The sequence below is a fragment of the Benincasa hispida genome, chromosome 7, assembly GCF_027475165.1.
Source record: "Benincasa hispida cultivar pf3 chromosome 7, pf3_genome.v1.1, whole genome shotgun sequence".
Taxonomy (NCBI): Eukaryota; Viridiplantae; Streptophyta; class Magnoliopsida; order Cucurbitales; family Cucurbitaceae; genus Benincasa; species Benincasa hispida.
In genome coordinates, this window is record NC_143484.1 from 18490075 (window position 1) to 18510167 (window position 20093).

The following is a 20093-nucleotide window of genomic DNA, read 5'->3' on the forward strand; positions in this document are numbered from 1 at the left end:
CATTTGTGGGTGGTAGTTAATTTCATTAAGAGAATAAAAAGAAATTTGTTTTTTTTTTCTTTTTCTGGTTAACTTAGAGGCTATTGGCTAATTAAGAAAAGTTTTACAGAAGTGTTCTGTGTATTTGTGTTCTTGAGATTGTTTTCAGTCTTCCTCCTCTATACATTAAGCTTTTTCCCTCATAACCTAAATAGTCAGAGCCCACCACTCTTAGGTTATCATCTAAGAATACTAAAGTTTTCATTGTGGTAGTGTCTGGGTTTTTGTTAGAGGCTTATTTTGAAGAAGGTCTTCAAGTTGTTCGTGATTATTCGAGGGAAAAACGCGAAGAAAATATCTTTAAAAGTGAGGTTTCTTGAAATTTTTTTCTTGTAAAACATGCTGTAATTTAGTTTTAAATGCATATCTTATTACTTATTTACTATAAGACTTTGTATTCAATAAATTATAGAATTTGGTCGATCTGCTTCCGCTTAAGGTTCTCTCATTAGAGTTCCTTCAGGTACTCGATCCTTCAAGATCGTTTTATTATATTGTTACTTGACGTGTAGGTTGCGCTTACATCAACTACTAAATAGCTTAAACCTGCGCAAGCATTGATCCAAGCAAGCAACATACTTTTCCATAAACAAATAGAAGTGACCTTGGCTAATGATCGTAGGAAAAAGAGAGATGATGAATACTAGTCATCAATATGTCACATACCAAGCAATGTAATAACTTCGATCCATATTCCAAGGGTTAATGCACTAAACACAAGATCACTCATTTGACATAACCACTTTTTTCCATATCCACCTGAGATGGACCCTTTCAAGGATCATCGACTCCTAACCATTTTTATCTAGGACCTCAATTTCCTCTATGATGCTTAACATTTTGCCCCTAACCATTTTTACCCAAGACGTCAATGCTTGTTCCAAGATTCATCACATCGACCCCTGGCCATTTTTTATTCAAGGCCTTGATACTCTCCTTAATCGTTTGTTAGGCCATCACCCTTCGACTATTTCACCTAAGGCAATTGATACTCATGTAGCTTTAGATATGAACAACTCACAAGGTGACATGAACTTCCCTCACACTTCCTACTGAATGCCCCTCTAGTATTCATGCATACAATGGAAACCACATACTTCACACAATAGACATACTCATAACGAAAGCCACATACTTATTTCAACGATTATGCTTGACTAATAAGATTCATACAATATCCCATTAACATGCTATTCATTTCAGAAAATCCAAAAACTTTGAAATAAGTTTAAACTACAAACAGAGAATACCCACGAGTTTTAAAGCAAATTACAGCACCTAAATCAAAGTTGAAAGAATCTAAATATAGCCGTAATGCTTAAAACTTCGAACAACAAAATTGGGTCCTTGTTGAAAAGTTTTCTAATAGTTCCAAAACTACTTTGAATCTACATGTTGAAATGCCTTGAATCTGTTTGCTGGCGCTTCGAACAACCTTGTATTCAGCAAATATATTTATTTGCAGTTATTTACGATTTTGACCCTAGGGATTAGAGTAGTATGCTATATAAACTCTCTAACCCTAGAGGCGCCGTTTTTTTTTTATGTTTTTTTTGAAAACATTCTCTCAAATAATATTTTTCTCCCTTTGCCTGTGGACGTAGCTAACACACTGTTAGTGAACCACGTATATCTATGTGTCGATCTTTTCTATCTCTACGTTCCTTTTTTGTGTTCTTTAATTGTCGATTTCACAAAAAACTGATATTAGAGCCTTATTAGGGTTTCTTCGAAACTCCACATTTGTTCGAAAATTGAAGATATCTGGCGTGAACGTAAAAATCGACAAATTTACAAGGAGGAACACTTTTGGTTTATGGCAGATCAAGATACGATCCCTGCTAAAGCAGCAGGTGCTGTGGGTGCCGCTGACGGGTAAATCAAAGAAGGCTGCCGTGGATGACGAAGAGTGGCAGACTCTTGAGGAGAAGGCTCATTCGATGATCATGCTATGTTTGGCTGATGACGTCATCATCGAGGTCGCAAAAGAAGAAACTGCCGCTGGTCTTTGGTTGAAGTTGGAAAGACTTTACATGACAAAATCTTTAACCAAGAAGTTGTTTCTAAAGAAACGTTTGTATCATCTACGTATCCAGGAAGGTACGTCTCTACGAGACCATTAAATAAAATTTTATTAAATCTGCATAATGTAGAGGTTAAGGTTGATGATGAAGATGCTACCCTAATTCCGTTGACATCTTTGCCACCATCTTATAAGACTTTCGTTGACTAGTATATTGAAGGGAAAGAAACTCTGACCTTAGAAGATACAAAGTCTACATTGCTTTTGAGAGAGGACCGTCAGAATGCAGGAAGTTCAGTTACAGAAAGTCAGGCATCTGGGTTAGCTTCTACATGAAGCAAGGGACATAGGAATTCTGGTTAGCAGAAGTCGAACCAGAATAAAATGTCTTCAAAGTCAAAGGGTTCTAGATCAGATGATATTTGTAAGTACTGTAAATAAAAGGGGCATTGGAAAACCAAATGTCCTAAGATAAAAAGGAATCAGGAAAAGAAGGAAAAGAGTGACAAAAGGGAAACATCCACCTCTGTTGTACAAGTTGAGATTGATTCTGAAGAAGTCGAGATCGATTCTGAAGGAGATCTAGCTTTAGTTGTGAATGAACAGTCACATTCTAATGATGTGTGGGTTCTTGATTCTGGGGCATCTTATCATATGTGTTCAAATAGAAAGTGGTTCTCAACCTATCAGTAAATAGATGGAGAGAATGTTAGAATGGCTAGTGGTGCTGTGTGCAAGATAGTTGGAATCGGCTCAGCAAAGATACGAACACATAATGGTGCCTTCTAGACTTTAAAAGAGGTTAAGCATGTTCCATTAATGAAGAAGAGTTTGATATCCTTTAGTGTACTCGATAGCAAGGGTTACAGTTTTGAAGGTAAAGATGGAGCAATGTATGTCTATAAGGGTTCTGAGATAGTTCTGAAAGGCATAAAGCGTGGAGCACTATACTTTCTATTAGGTTCCACAATAACAGGTTATGTTGTTGTTGCATCGTCGGTTGTTCACAATGAGGATATGACTAAGTTATGGCATATGAGAATTGGTCATATGAGTGAAAAAGGGATGCAAATTTTGTCAAAAAGAGATCTTCTTTGTGGGCATAAGGTGCAGGATTTTGAATTTTGTGAACATTGTGTATTTGGGAAGCTTCATCGTAGTAAGTTTCCAAGAGGTGTTCATGGTACAAAGGGACACTTGATTATATTCATTCAAATTGTTGGGGACCTTCCAAAGTTGAATCTATTGGAGGTAGTGGGTATTTTTTGTCTATAATTGATGATTACTCAAGAATGGCTTGGGTTTTTATGATGAAACATAAAAGTGAAGCCTTCAAGAATTTCAAGCAGTGGAAGATATTGATGGAAAATCAAACTGGGAAGAAGATCAAAAGGCTGCAAACTGATAATGGTCTGGAATTCTGTGGATCTGAATTTAATGAGTTCTGTAAAGTTGAGAGGATTGTTCGACATCATACTATTAGGAATACTCTACAACAAAATGGGGTTGTAGAACGTATGAATCAGACATTGTTCGAGAGAGCAAGATGCATGCTCTCTAATGCAGGGTTGGCTAGAAAGTTTTCGACAGAAGCAGTGAATACATCATGTTATCTGATCAATCGTGGACCTCACACAGCTATTGATTGTAAAACACCTTACGAGGTGTGGTCTGGTAAGCCTGCAGATTATTTTTTATTAAAAGTTTTTGGTTGTACTGTCTATTATCATGTTAATGAGGGTAAATTAGTACCGAGAGCTAAAAAGGGTATATTTGTGGGTTTTGGGGATGGAGTTAAGGGATATAGAGTCTGGTCACCTTCTGAAAATAGAGTCATACTTAGTAAGACTGTGATATTTGATGAAAATTCCATGCTTAACTCAACTGTAAAGCCTTTTGTGACGTTTACTGATGTGGGAGAAAGTAGTAGTGTTGATCAGGTGGAGATGCAATTCACTTCAGCTGTGAATGAATTACAACATCAAGGTGGAGAAGATCAACATGTTACTACAGAAACTGATGTGCAACCAGAAATTAATGTGCCTAGAACGTCAGAAGTTGATTTGCCTGGAATTCTAGATCACGAGTAGATTAACCGAGCATAACTCATGATAGAGCTAGAAGAGTTGGTTTTGGACCTCCTGTGAGGTATGGTTTTGAAGATATGGTTACTTTTGCATTGCAGGTTGCTGAAGAGGTGGATCCTCATGAGCCATCCACCTATAGAGAAGTTGTGTCATGTGGTGAGTCTGCTAAATGGCTTGCTGCTATGGGGGATGAGATGGAATCTCTTGACAAAAATCAGACTTGGGAATTAGTTGAACGACCTAAGGAGAGAAAAATTGTCACTTGTAAATGAGTCTTCAAGAAAAAGGAGGGAATATCACCTTCAAAGGGCATTAAATATAAAGCTCGAGTTGTTTCTAGAGGGTTCACACAAAGGGTAGAAGTTGATTATAATAAGATATTCTCACCAGTAGTCAGACATACTTCTATTAGGGTGTTACTAACTATAGTAGCACATCAGAATTTGGAACTTGAACAACTAGATGTGAAGACAAGTTTCTTACATGGAGAGTTGGAGAAAGAGATTTATTTGACCCAACTAGATGGGTTCCAGTGTCCAGGTAAAGAAGATTATGTTTGCAAGTTGAAGAAATCTTTATATGGGTTAAAGCAGTTTCCAAGGCAGTGATACAAATGATTTGACAGCTATTGATTGAACTTGGCTATAACAGAAGTCCGTATGATTGTTGTGTATATAATAACAAAGCTGATGATGGTTCGATGATTTATCTACTCTTATATGTAGATGATATGCTTATAGCTGCAAAGTTCAAGTCTGATATTCTGAAATTGAAGAATCTTCTCAGTGCTGAGTTTGATATGAAGGATTTGGATGCTGCTCAGAAAATTCTGGGTATGGAGATTTATAGGGATAGAGATAAGAATAATCTCTTCTTGTCACAGAAAGGTTATATTCAGAAAATATTGTCCAGGTTTGGTATGTCATCAGCTAAGCCTATAGATACTTCTAGTGTAGTAAATGCTCGTTTGTCATCCGAGCTTTCACCATAGTCTAAAGCTGAGAAGGAGTACATGTCTCGAGTTCCTTATGCTAGTGCAGTGGGAAGTTTGATGTATGTTATGGTCTGTACTAGGCCTAATCTTGCCCATGTTGTTAGTGTTGTCAGTAGGTTTATGGGTCAACTTGGGAAGGAGCATTGGCAAGCCGTTAAAAGGATTTTTCGTTACCTTAGAGGTACATCTAATGTTGGTCTTGTTTATCGGAATTGCATAGAGTGTTTGGTGACTGGTTTTTCTGATTCTGACTATGCTGGAGATGTTGACAGTAGGAGGTCTATGACTGGCTAGATGTTCACTCTGGGTGGTTCTGTTGTTAGTTGGAAGGCAACCTTACAGCCTACAGTTACTTTGTCTACTACTGAAGCAGAGTACATGGCCTAGACAGAAGCTGCTAAAGAGGGAATTTGGCTGAGGGGGTTAGTTGGTGATCTTGGTTTGCATCATTACCAAGCTATTGTAGATTGTGATAGTTTGAGTGCAATGTGCCTAGCCAAGGATCAAATTCATCATGAGAGAACTAAGCACATAGATGTAAGATATCACTTCTTAAGAAGTGAGTAGAGAGTTAAAGTGATGAAAATTGGTACTGTTGATAACCCTACTGATATGTTCACCAAACCGGTTCCACAAGGCAAGTTCCAACATTGTTTAGACTTGCTGAATGTTTTGAATTATTAGTGGTCCCCTTTTTGGGACACTTTAAGGCATGAGGGAGAAGTCTAGGTACGTCTGGCGATATTAACTGATGTTGCATTTGGTACATCTGTTATATGTAGGGTTGGCAAAAAAATCCGACGGGGACCCCTCCCGTTCGGGGTGGGGATTCCCTGATTTGATCGGAGGTAGGGTCAAGTCGGGGCCCCGTCTGGGGATGGGGTAGGGACGAAGACAGTATCCCCACCCCAACCCCGACCCCGATTAATCCCTGACTCTGAATTTATATATATATTTTTATCCCCTCCCCAGTCCCTTTTCGCTCTCTACAATCTGCAACATCCCTCCCCTCTTGCCCAAATCCCTCCGACCCTCTCCACCACTGCTTCTAAAATAGGCCCTCTCCACTCCATCCTCGAGAAAATGGGGAATGAGGCCCCGTGGGGACCTCATTTCCCCGATGGGGAATCCTCGCCCTCGTCCCCGCCTTCAAATGGCGGGGATGGGGGACAATTTCCCCCACGGGGCCGGGGACGGGGGATGCCCCCCCGCCCCGCTCCGGCCCCATTGCCAACCCTAGTTATCTGTGAGAGAATTCAAGTCAAGGTGGAGATTTGTTGAAATGCCTTGAATCTGTTTGTTGGCGCTTTGAAATGCCTTGTGTTCAGCATGTTTATATATTTGCAGTTATTTACGATTTTGACCCTAGGATATAGAGTAGTGCACTATATAAACTCTCTAATCCTAAAGACGCTGTTTTTTTATGTTTTTTGAAAACATTCTCTGAAATAATATTGTTCTCCCTCTGCCCGTGGACGTAGCTAACACATTGTTAGTGAACCACGTATATCTGTGTGTCGATCTTCTCTATCTCTACGCTCCATTTTTATATTCTTTAATTGTCAATTTCGCAACACTACAAATAAGGGATTGAAGTTTTAGAGACCATTCTAAACAATCTTAAACTATTTTGGAAGGAAATTTAGAGCATTCTTCCCAATGAAATGTTACCCCAAAACCTTGTTGGTTGGTGTCCAAATAGATTTAATCATACATATTTGAAGTTGTTAACCAATGGTAACTTAAATCTAACGTTGAAATCCAATGGGTGAGTGTCAAACCTTCCCAAAAGGGGAAAAATGCTACCAAAAGTTGTTGTCGAAGAGGACGGCTTGTTAAAATAAAGAAAGTAAAGGACTCTTACCGTATGAGTTTCTTCAACTAATCAGCCTCAACTTATCTTCATCAATCTGCTATAGATACCCGTTGATCAGTATTTTGTAGTACATGAAAAACAATTGGAGAGAAAGAGAGAATTAGAGAGCACAAAGAGAGAATTAGAGAGCACTCCATTGCATGGTGGATGTCGGCCGAAGGCTGAACCACTTAATCTCTTTGTTCTTTCTCGATCTCTTCTTACCTTCTTTCTTTCTTGCTTAATTGTTCTGTCTTCATCCGTCTAACTCTCTGCTTCATTTTCCCTCTCGATTATACTTCTCCTCACCTGGGCAAAATCGCATGCAAAACATTTTTAATCATCTAAACTCCACTTGCCAATATCTCTTCAAACAAGTGCAAGGTTTAATCAGTTTTCACGTTTGTGCCTGTGTAACATGGCTAAAGAAGAAGGCATGTCACTGATCAGAACATTTCGCCACAAGGGATGCCACACAGCCTCCACTGCTCCACGAAGGAGTTGCGCCATTTGGATCCTCAACCATCAAGTATAGGGCGAGTGATCGGAGTTATTTGAGTATGCAAGGGAGTGGTTTCGTGATGCAGCCCGTCGTCGATGTGGGTCACATGCGACTAAAGGAAGAAGAAAGATGTGGAGGGGCTGTGTGGCTGGTAAGAACGAAAAGAGGAAGGAGCATTGTTAACGTGAAGGGTAGGAAATAGGAAAGAAATGGAAGGGGTGGGTAGGGTTTTGGCTTTTTTTTTTTTTTTCTTTCTTTTTCTTTCTTCTATTATTTTCTTTTAAAACAAAAACCAATAAAATAAAAGGAAAAAATAAAATTTAAGATCTCCCTTTGAATTTGAAATACAATTTAATATTAAAAAACATTGACACTCCAATTAGGAGCAAAAGATTTTTTTTAAAGAATATTAATAATCTAGTCATTAATCCCAAAATATCTTAAGATTTTAATTAAAAACTAATTTTTGCAAACAATTTAAAACACTTTATTTAGCTAACTTAAAGGTTAACTGAAATTCTAATTCTCCAAAATAGAATCGACAGTTGAGGTGTCTCATTAATTTAAAATTATCAGGATGAAATAGTTCTGACCACATATTTTATTCCAAAATTAACCTAAATTTGGTAGTGCTAGGTGTTAAAACTTTAGTATAAACTTTAGTATATACTAAATGAAGTTTAAGTATTTCGAATCTTCTGAAAGCTTCATCTTTGAAGTTTTTAAGAATTTTAAAAAAAATTTGCTAGCCTCCTAAATCTCCAATCTCTAGAGCTTTTGAGCTTGAAAATTTTGGTGTGTAGTTCTTCATAACTTGAGATCTTCTGTGTTTGATTCTTCAAAATATGAAAGCTTCGGTCTTTAGAACCATGAAGATTAGGAGTTTTAGGTTTGAAAGTTTCAAAGATTGAGAGCTTCGATCATCAGATTGTGGAGCTTCGGTTTTCAGAGTTTGAGTGATTTGGTCTTTAGAGCTTCAGACCTTGAGAACTTAAGAACTTCAGTCTAAAGAGTTTCAAAGCTTTTGTCTTCCGTTCTTCTTATTTTTCTAAAAAATGAAGGGTAAGGTCCCTATTTATAATGTTCCCATGGGCCTTAAATGGGCTTTATTCTCATTGTCTTTTGTGCCCAACAATTGGATTTCTGCTTGGGAGCTTGGGTCCAACCTATTTTTTGGTCCAATTTTCTATCATGAGTTTGAATTAGGCTGCACCTTGAGCCCAAGCAACTTAATTTGCTAGGCCTAAACTAATTAACAATTTTAGGCCCAATTAAGCCATCAACTAAATGGTCCGTTAAATTTGATCAATCTTGTTGGTGTGATCAGATGACTAAATTGTAGAAACATGACATCTTTTAATTTATCATTTGTTTGTCTTCCAATTTTTTTTTTTTTTTGGGTTTTCATATTAGTTCTTAATTATCCCTGAATTTGTTATTTCTTAACTAGCACCAAATTTGTTAGAATGTTCAACGAGTACTTGTAATATCAATCTTGGGGTCAGAGGTTCAATTCCTAACCCTTCTCTAGTATTGAACTAATAATTAAAAAAAGAAAAAAAAAAGAAAATAATCATTAAATTAGAGTTTTGTTGGGATGACATGGCAAAACTTGATATGTCATTTTTTTTCAAACAATGTACTTATTACAAACCCAAACATAAAAATGACTACAATAAATATAGAATTAAAAAATTATAGTTGACAACTGTTTGAAAAATATATTATTTTAAATAAAAAAAGGAGGTTTTGTCTTTTCCCCATGGGAACATTATAAATATATAGTTATTATTTTAAATAAACTTGATATGTCATTTTTTTGCCCAACACAAATTTTGTATAGTTCCATCTTTTAAAAAGACAATTCCCAAAAATCTACACTAAATTTACAATTAGTTTCTAAAGTGTCCAAACTTTTGCTAATATTTTTTGTCTGGGAACCCAAAAATAGCATTAGCATTTGACTAAATATTTCCTCTTTTACTTTTTGACTTTTATCAACCAGCATTAAAAATACATTAAAACAATTTAAAAGAAAGAAATAAATCTCACTCTATATTTTTCACTTTTATTATCAATGAAAAAATATATAATTATTATTGTGAAAATTTTACAAATAGAAAAAAAAGTCAAACTAGAATAAAAAAAAAAAAAAAACCATTGATACATACTGATAGACTTCTATCGTAATAGACTTGTATAAGTTTTTATCAGTGATAGGTTTGTATCAGTTTCTATGAGTGATAGACTTATATCAATTTCTACCATTATAGTATCAATAATAGACTCTATCAGTTTTAACCACTGATAGACACTGATAAACTTCTATCACTCTTTATCAATTATAGACTTCTATCACTTTCTATCACTGATGGACATTATAGACTTCTATCCGCTTTTATAAAAAAAAAAAAAAAAAATTAAATTTTGCTATTTTGTGTAAATAGTTTCATTTTTTTCTATTTTTGGAAATCCCCCATCATCATTATTATTATTTTTGGCATGATAAGATCAAATAAATATATTAAAACCATAAAATATCTTTCATTATATTCTTAACTTTCAGTCTCCCAACAACATAACATATACATATTAAACAAATCAAATCAACTTTTAAGACTTTGTGACATAAAGTATGTAAAATTTCAGCAAGGGACAAAGAAATTAAAATAGCCAAGAAACTATGTAATATATCCAAAGATAACATATTATATAATTATACAAACATTATATTGGAGTTTGATTGGTATTATATGAGGATAAACATTATTTATCCATACAAAATCCTCAGAATATTAAAGAAACAACTCTTACAAAACATACTTATTCATATATCATAATGCTGACGAGAAATACATGTAGTATCTTATTTGTTTTTAAGGTGAGATTCAATGTCCTTAGCGAGGTTATTCATAGCCTCGTGATACTTGTTAGGGTATGGAGGACCATCATGAAGTTTCTCATATTCCAATGTAAAAATTATCGCGCTACGTCCGGGTCCTTTTGGCACAACTTGATATGTTCCAACGAAGGATTTGTAATGCTTAAACACGTCTCCTTCCAATCCAATTATTTTTACCACAAGCTTTTTGTCATCGAATTCCACTCGTTCTTTGAAAACTTCATCTCTACCATCTTAAATATCATAAAAAACACAAAGAAGAAATAATATATGTTTAGAACGAACTATTTATAGAAAAACAAAGCTTAAAGAAAAATATATCAAGTGATCGAGGTCGTTGACGTTGTCGTTGTAATGTTCACGAGATCGTTATACGTACCGATATTGTAATTCCAAATCTTGATGGAACCATGACCATGTTTGCTCCAATCGCCATCATGAACTTTAACTTTTTGGATTAACTTTGGAGAAATATCTGGAATGTGAGAAATTTGCTCTTTGAAGAGTTTGTAAAATCTGTGGGAAGGTGTGTTTAGTTCTACTTCACTCTCAAGCTTTCCAACAAGAGTCATGTTTACAAGATTGCAGAGAACACTCCCACAAACAACATTGCTTAAGGTTACTCCCCTTTTTAAACAGCCTTGTGATATATTATTTTATTCTTCTTTTGTTTTCTATGGCTTTTTAGAATATATTTTTTGTTGTAGTTGTTCTTATTTGCTTACCAGCAGCTACACTACAGGGTTAGTTTTATCACATTGCAATTATAAAAAATAAAAAAGAAAAAAGAAAAGTAGTTCTTCCTGGAGTAATTATTCTCTTTTATTGTTTTATATTATTTGTTGATGGGTTAGTTTTGAAAATCTCCTTTCTTTACAAAATTACAAAAAGAACAAAAATATAGACAATTGGAAAGTAGCGAAATTTTTTTTTTGAAATTCTGGCAATAATTTTTTAGATTTGCAAATATAAAAAGAATTTTAAATCTGATGTTGATTTTTTATTCTTCCAATTTTGCACTTCGTCGTATATATGTGTATACGTTTGGATTTGGGATTTCCTTCATTTTGATTAGTTCGATTTTGATGATTTGATTTTGATTTTGGTATTAAATGGGTTATGTTTTCACATTTTTTCATCTGAATTTGTTGATGTACCATTAGATTTATTGTGTCAGTGGATACATGAAATTTAAAGTATATCAATTGAATGATTGATGTACTAGTTATATACTTTATTAGTTGAATAACTAATTTAAGAAATATTAAGTATATCAAGTTTATACATGATATACATCATATTGTTTCTCAACTGATCACTAATATATATTAAATTTAAAGAGAGAAAAATTATATATATCAATGATATTGTTGATATATTCAATATGAAAGATCGGTTTGGATAGTCTAGAAAAAAATATTTTTCAAAAAATCATGTGCATGTAAGTATTTTTTATAAAATAATTTTAAAATAAAAACACTCATATGTTTGGTTACATCTTCTAAAAAGTGTTTTTATATGTAAGTTTAGGGTTGTCAGAATTGGTCGTTAGAGATGATTAATGTAGTTGGGCCGAAGGAGTTGGTCGACAGATGTGGTCGTTGTTGGACTTGGCAATCGAAGTTGGCTGACAGATTTGGTCAGCATAGTTGATCGTGGGAGGTGGTTGCTAGAGTTGGTATCCAAAGTTGGCCATCGAAGGTCTATTGAAGTTGGCTTCCCGCATTAATTGATGGAGTTGGTTACCAAAGTTTTTCTTCGGAGTTAATTGTGGAAGTTTCTTGATAGAGGTGGTCTCTCGCAGTGATGGTTGGTGTTTGGTCAGTGGAGGTGTCATCGAAGAAGGCTACCAACAATGTCGCTTATGTAGGTTACCAACGGAGGGTGTCACCAAAATTCGTTCTTGGAGGTGGCTGATAAAGATTGGGGTCAGTTGGCACCAACGATGGTGAAAGTGAGGTGGAAGATTAGTAAGGTAACTACCTATTAAACAACCAAATACTACGACTTTTTTCAAAATATATTTTTTCCCTAAATAATCAGTTGATGTTTAACCAAATACATTTGATGTACAACATTCAACCAATATACAAGACACCAACTTTTTATTTTGTTATTTAAAGTCATAAGATGACTATAGAAAAATTTGAATTTCATAGTTTATTGCGTTCTCACAAGTATATTAGCAATATATCTGATGTAATTTATATTTTGTATATCAATTATATATTACTAATAATTAAAATTGTCTATTTTATTTATGAGTCAACTAATATACAAAATGTAATGCATATCATTTATACATGTATCAAATAGTATATCAATATTCTTACAAAATAACACTTTCCAAGTATATAACATTGATATTTGGATAGTATTGCACTAATAATTAAATTGCATTTTAAGTATATAACTTTTGTATTGTCATGGTATCAATATTCATGAAAAATTTGTACTAATAGCATATACCAAAAAAAAAAAAGAAAAAAAATATTAAAGTCATGTATTATTTTGAAATACCAATTGACTAATATAACATTATAAAGTATATCAACGGATTAATATATCTAAGTTAAAGTATATCAACTATATTACTAAGACACATACTAATACACATATTTATTATTTTTATATTTTATCATTGATAGATAATTTTTACCTCGCTTGATGATAGATTTCTACTACTAATAAATATTTATCGCAAAATTGTATATTAGTCCTCCATTGCTGTTTAGTGATTTATTGTTATTTGTTATAAATTGATTTATTGTCAATATTAAGTTAATATGAGAGAGCATAAAGTTTAAGATAGATACTTATTTTAATAATATAAAATTGTAGAAAAGATGAAAGAAATGTTTGTTTAAGAGAGGAGTTAGAGAGAATATGTTGATAGAAGAAAAATATGCCAAAGAAGGAAACGTTTTATGGAAGAAAAGGAGGATATTATTTTTTTAGTTATAGGTGATTTTTTGGATTGGCTTGAAAAAAAAAACATCTTTTGAAAAACTCATTTTTATTTAATTGATTTGGACACAAACGGACTAAACTATATTTGAAAAACTATTTTGAGTAGTTGTCAAATACTCTAATTTCTTTCAAAATGATTCATTTTTTTAAATTAAACACTTGAAAATGTCTTATGCTCTTATTATTTCCATATTTTAGTTCCAATTTCATGGACATGTTATCTCTTAAAGACAAGAGATGATTAAAAAACTATTTATGAATGATTTAATTTTTATTTTTAGAATAAATAAACTAAGACGTGGTGATCCTTATAATGTAAAATAAAAAATTGTCTTGGATTGGTAATGGCTGTAGGGTTGATAGTCGGTTCGATTTTGTCGGTTTCAAGGTCAACTTAAGAACCAAATAAAATCAATCGATTTTACAAAGAAGAGATCCAAACCAATGTATAATAAAGAACAAAACCATTGAATTGGTTTTATTTGGATCGTTTTATTATCAATTTGGTTCTCGATTTTGGAATTTTCCTCTTTTCTTCCAATTTTTATTTTTATACTTTATTTTGCATTGGTCTGGTTTTGCTAATTTAAAATTAAAATTGGGTCTTTTTCTTTTTTCATAAATTGAAATTTGAAATTTTTTTCATGGTACTTTTCTAAATAAAAAATATACAAACTCCATATTAATTGATTTTTGTCTAGACAACAAATATACATACATCATAATAATTAAAATACTTAAAGATGGTTTATTTTTAAGAGTATATATATACCAATTTTATATTAAGAAACCGAACAAAATCATTAAATCAGTTTAGATTGGTTTGATTTTTCGGTCTTTTGTTACATTCCTAATGGCGGAAGAGTTGACCCAGTATTTATAATGCGTAAGGTCAAGAGACAAACCTTGATATCTCTGGGTTGAATTTATAATTTAACCTAAATCAACTAAAATGAATCAAGAAGGAATAAAAGAAGAAAAAAAATGAGACAATAATGAAAGAAAAACAACAAATAAACGAACCGGCAAACGAACAAGAATGAAAAGTATCGAGACTCATGAAGATTGAACTCAAGGGTTCATGGTTGGGGGTGTTCACTAAAACCAATCAAATCGAATCATACAGCAACGTAAGTTTTTATTCAACTGTGAGTTTAATTCGGTTTTAAATTATAAAGAAATCGTATTTTTCTGTTGAGTTCGTGTTGGGCCACTGATTTTGGTTTTAGGCCCAAAGGTTGAATAAAAAGGTTTGATCCAATTTTAATAGAACAGTTTCATAAAAGGAAAGGCTGAGAAATGACCACGTCTGTGAGCTGAATGCTTTCCACGTGGAGAAGAATTCTTCACTTCTCTGATGTGAAGATGAAATACTCAGATAGCAAATTATTTTGGTAAAGAAATTCTCTCTCTCGAGACTGAGGTACGAAGTTTTCTCTTAACTCAAATTCTTCTCACAATCTATGGTGATTTGCTGGTTAACGAGAAGGAGAAGAAGACACTGAAGTACGTGGTTCGACCAATGGAGCCCACATCCACGGGAAGGAAAACAATTTTACAGGTAGATAAGAGCTTTTTCTTCTCAGATTTCTCTTTTCAATACATGTAACTTTTTTTAAGTAGATTTGTTTATAGCATGTAGATTTTAGTTACATGTTTGTTAGAGTCTATTTGGAAAGAGATAAACTAGCCATTGAGATCATTTTTGCTTCAAATCTCCATATTGATCTAAACTCTTGTAGCCTTCTCCTTTCCAATTCTGATCGTATTTAACTTTTTTCAGGTAGAGCAAAACCAATCAGCTCTAAGCATTTGAGGAGCTTAAGTATGGTGACTGGCTTAGTGAGCATGTCAGCTGCATTCTTAGAGGTGTGTACCTTCAGTACTTCTATTTCGCCTTGCTCTATTTTGTCCGTATGATATTTAATATCTATGTTTTTAGTCCTTGAGTGATATTGTTGTTTTTTTGACGGATGGATAGCACTTTGTAGATTTTAACTACTTATTGTGATATACCCATCAAGCCATTTAATCACAATGCCTCCTATAATGGCTTATGCTAATACCATGTATTCTGCCTAGATAGTAGATAGGGTTGTGATTCACTGTAAATTTGCCTTCCAACTTAGTAGATTAGGACCATATAGCAAACCCCTTACAATGTCAGAGTCAACATAAACATACAACTATAGATTTGTTTGTTGTGTGTTTTGATATGTCAACTTTGCACTTTCATACCAAATTCGATACCTAAGTATCCATTTAGTATCCTCCCAATGCCTTTCGCCAGGGTTAGACATATACCTGCTTTACCTAGCACAATAAGATAGATTAGGCCTTGTCGAGATCATTAGATACATTATACTGCCTGCTGCTTGACTGTAAAGAACTAATTTCATCTAAGTTAGGTGTTCAACATCTTCTTCTGTAGGAGAATTAGATGAGGATAATTTAAAATGATTTGTAATAGAGATAGTAACTGGTTTGATATTAAACAGGTTAAATGTTCTGATTATTTTCTCACAGTAGCTAGTTTGACCGATACTCAGAGTAGAGGAACCACTACAAGAAATTTGGTCTTTTATGTCGGTTGGAAAAATTAAAAATGGATGTATGATGTTTTTTTATAAAAAAAACGAATCTTTAATGTCGGTTCATTGTAGATACCCATTTATTTTTTTTTAGAAATGTATCCACTCTCTTTCATTTAATTTCTCTAATAATTTTCTTCTCTATCCTTTGTCACTTCTCTCCTAATTTTCTTCTTTCTTCTATCTCACTTCTCTCCCATAAACCCTCTTGTTGCCTTTGACTTCATCATTTTTGTCAACTCTCAAAAGGAGCTAAGTTTATGGTCTTAACTTTCTTGTATTTAGGTAATTTTTGTGCTTTATTTGTCTTATTTTGTAGGAGAATTGATCCAATGGAGCAAGTATATTGCAAGGATGAAGAATCAAGCAAAAAAGGAAGGAAAAACCAGGAGTCAAATGCACCAAATCGAGCTGAGATGCAAAAGGACAATTTTGCCCTATTTTAACGTTGCAACGTTCTCTATAAGCCTAAGTCTAATGCTCATTCGGTGTTGTAAGACAGTAGCATCAGGTACAAGGCAGTGTTGCAATGTTGCCCCAAGCATCACGATGCCCCGGAGTTGGATCATCGCCAGCATTCCAACACATCCCAACACTTGAACTTCAATGCTGAAGGACAACATGTTCAGAGCATTGCGACGCTACGACGATTGATGAGATTTGTTATCGCATGTGGGGCAACTAAGCATTGGAGGCACTGTTTCAATGCCTCCTTGATGCTCTCAATGTGCACTGCAACGTTGCAACGCTATTTCCAAGCGTTGTAATGTTGCACAAAACCTATAAATAAGACGCTCGGGGTTAGCCTTCAAGACATCTCATACATACTGAAATACAACTCTGAACAGAGTAAAATTTGAGAGATTAGTCCGATTTTGGGAGCCATTGAAGTCAAATTACTGACCAAGTATTGTCATAGTCAGCCTCGATTCTCTTTCGATCATTGTAATTCCAATATGCCTTTTAGAGGCTAAGTAATTTTCTTGAGACAGTTTGTATGTCTTGACTCTGGAAGGTTTACTAGTTTAATTTATTCAATTGTTGTGAACCCTTTGGATGGATTCGTTTTATAATTAATAGAGTTTCGATGAATTTTTCTGACAAATTAATTTGTTGGAATTCTTGTATGCAAAATCATTCTAGCCTATGCATTATTGATTGATGAAGTTGAACGTATCAGGATCGCATGTTTAGGGTCTAGAATTTTTCTGGCCAAACTCATGTATGCGCTAGTATAATCTTTCCCAAATAAATCATTCTATAAGACATGACTTTCCGGCTTGTCGTATGTCTCAACAATTAAACTCTTTCTTAATGCTTTTTAGTTTTAACTTGTATGTCACTAAGAAGGAAAAGTATTAAACTGAATTAGTATTGGTTTGGATTTTTATCAAAATTGGCTAATTGGGCTATTAGAATTTTTAATAGATTGAGGGGTTTACATAATTGGAAAAATTACCTAGTGCCTAATGACATAAAATAAAAAGCATATCAACTAATCTCAAGATTTTTCCCTCAATTTGATTCAACCCTTTTCTGTGCTAACTATCGTTTTTCTATGTTTGTTTGATTTACTTTATAAAAAAAAACAAAAACCATCAAAACCCCTTTCAAGTAGAATTCATAATTTTTCCTAAGTTTAACTTTATTGCGTTCGTAGTATAAATCTTAGATCGATGAAAATAAATTACATTTGCTCGGGCTGGGGATGATTACGACAACGCTAGTCTCAGACTCTGAACAAAATTGGCACCGTTGTTGGGGAGACTTGGAAATCGGCCTAGGAAAATTTTTAAAGAAATAATGAAGAAAGAGAGTTTGTGTTTTGCTTCTCTTTGGTTTATGACCCGCTCCTCTGGGAGTGCAGATTTTGTTTTTCTTGCAGATATTGACCAGGAGGAGAGGAGAATGCAAAGGAGGAGGAGAGAAGAAATTCTATAAGAAGGAAATCCAGAAGTTGCTGACAACACAACAATGGATGAGAAAGTTTGTGAGAAAATCCTAAGGGAGCTGGTAGAGCTTGACATGAACCAGCAGCCCCTGTACATCGTATTTCCACCTTCAGAGGGCACCCAGGGGAGAACCCCCACAAACACATTAAAGACTTTCATATGGTTTGTTGGTTTGCTTATCAATGATAGCAACAGAATTAACTCAGTTGTTGGGACTGCTCTTGTAGACAAGATGCCCAGGAGGTCCAAAAATTGGTATCACGCATGGCCAAGAACAACTAGAATTTTTGCACCAGGACCACTGAATCTGATTTAACTAGTAATTTTGAGATTAGAGAATTAAAGACTCAAATTTCTAACTTAACTTCTCTTGTGACGCAGTTGGCCGAAACAGGAGTCGCTTAAGTCAAGGCTTGTGGAGCCTGCGGAATATTAGGACATGCCCATGAAACATGTCCTCAAGCACAAGTCAACGTTGTTGGGGGTTACCAAAGGAAGTACGACCCTCATGGCCAAGTATACAATCCATGTTGACGTGATCACCCTTATTGGTGTTGATGCCCTAAATCTCGTAGGGTCCTATAGTTTGTAAACCTTGTATGAATAAACATTTTAGTGGTTTATAATATTTGATATTTTATTCACATTGTCTATGAAATATATGATATTTTAGTTGCATTAACTACAAACCAATAAACTAACATCTATGATTATCGTTGTATCTTAAATAAGTATGTGGAGACATACAAATGGATCGTGTTTCAATGATAACCTATATGGTCTGTAGTATATAGATAAGGTTGGGTACCTTATCCTGATGACACTACGAGTATGTCCCGCATTGTAGATGTTACAAATATTGTGAAGTACTATAAATGATTTGATCCTAATCATTCATGTATTAGACATGCGAGCGGGCATATTCTATACAAAGGAGTTTGTATAAGATCGGACCACGAAATATTTAGTCTCGTTATATAACGCTATTCATAATTGAGACTTTCATTTCACTAGGATGACCATAGGTACCATGACCTTAATCCTGAAGGAGTTGTGAACTCCTGCCTATGAGGGCAGTCCTTTGATTATCATGGGTCAGAGTAGCCAAATCGCCGACTCAACAAGCCTACCATTTTGGGGATTCGTCTGACTGGGAGTTAGGAACTCAACTACACAAGATGGAATTCTCTCCTTCCCTGAAGTAGGGGTAAGTAGATAAATTACTCCCTTCAAGACTAATTCTATATCTTGAACAATGTGGCACCACACCCTCTCCTAGCCTGAGAGGGGTTTAGTCATAGTGGGACTATGATCTATTGTTCATTGGAGGGATTAGTGGTACTTAAGGAAATAGATGTAACTATAGGGACAAAACGGTAATTTGTCCAGCTGTACTTACGAGCGATTTGTGAAGGATCATCGTACTGTTGATTGGTTATATCCAATGGACACAAAAATATATCTGTAGTGTGAATAGTGTAGCTGTCGGTCTTTAGTGGAGTGTCTGATAGTTAACGGATGGTGGATAATATGATTAAAAAATTTAATCAATTATTCATATGTTGTTGGAGCTTCAAGCTACAGGTCTATAGCATCCTTCAATAATGAAGGCTAAAAGAATCCACTTTTTAAAACCTTGGCGACAGTACGTTGTCCTCCAAAGTGCAATCCATAAGGTGAATTGTGGCACTATGACAATATGCGTTGTTGAACAGCATCTGGTACGCATAATCGAATGATTTGGTCTACACCTCTTTTATACAGATTCGGCTCATCCCAATAGTAGTGTCTACATTCATTCATGAGCTTCTTTCGTTGATGGTAGGTGTAATCTTCAGGAAATTGTTCACAGACCAAATAGTTAATGATGTTCACATACCATGGCAGTTCTTCTATGCGAAACAGTTGCTCGTCCGTGAACACTACACTCACTTCAGATTCATTGTGGTAAACTTCAGGATTCTCCAGTCTGGACAAGTGATCCGTAACTTGATTCTCTATCCCCTTACGATCAATTATCTCGATATCAAATTCTTGAAGGAGGAGAACCCATCTGATCAATCTCGGCTTTGCGTCCTTCTTTGTCATCAAATATTTGATTTTCAAGTGATCAGTATAAATGAGTACCTTGGTTCCTAACAAGTATGCCTGGAATTTTTCCAATGCAAAAATCACAGC

General features: G+C 34.6%; 1 protein-coding gene, 1 long non-coding RNA gene and 1 pseudogene across 2 annotated transcripts; 2 read left to right on the plus strand and 1 right to left on the minus strand.

The window, feature by feature from the left end:
- Positions 1-5161: 5161 nt before the first annotated feature.
- On the plus strand, positions 5162-5530 carry LOC150034981 (secreted RxLR effector protein 161 pseudogene; annotated as a pseudogene).
- Positions 5531-10191: 4661 nt separating this feature from the next.
- On the minus strand, positions 10192-11019 carry LOC120080966 (MLP-like protein 31). The gene is made up of 2 exons (XM_039035647.2): positions 10782-11019; positions 10192-10635 (listed from the first exon to the last, which is right to left on the minus strand). The coding sequence occupies exons 1-2, from the start codon at positions 10972-10974 to the stop codon at positions 10367-10369; spliced, it is 462 nt and encodes a 153-aa protein (XP_038891575.1). The 5' UTR covers positions 10975-11019; the 3' UTR covers positions 10192-10366.
- Positions 11020-14736: 3717 nt separating this feature from the next.
- On the plus strand, positions 14737-17068 carry LOC120082197 (uncharacterized). The gene is made up of 3 exons (XR_005483087.2): positions 14737-14933; positions 15156-15241; positions 16283-17068. It is a non-coding gene; the product is annotated as an uncharacterized LOC120082197 (long non-coding RNA).
- Positions 17069-20093: the final 3025 nt, after the last annotated feature.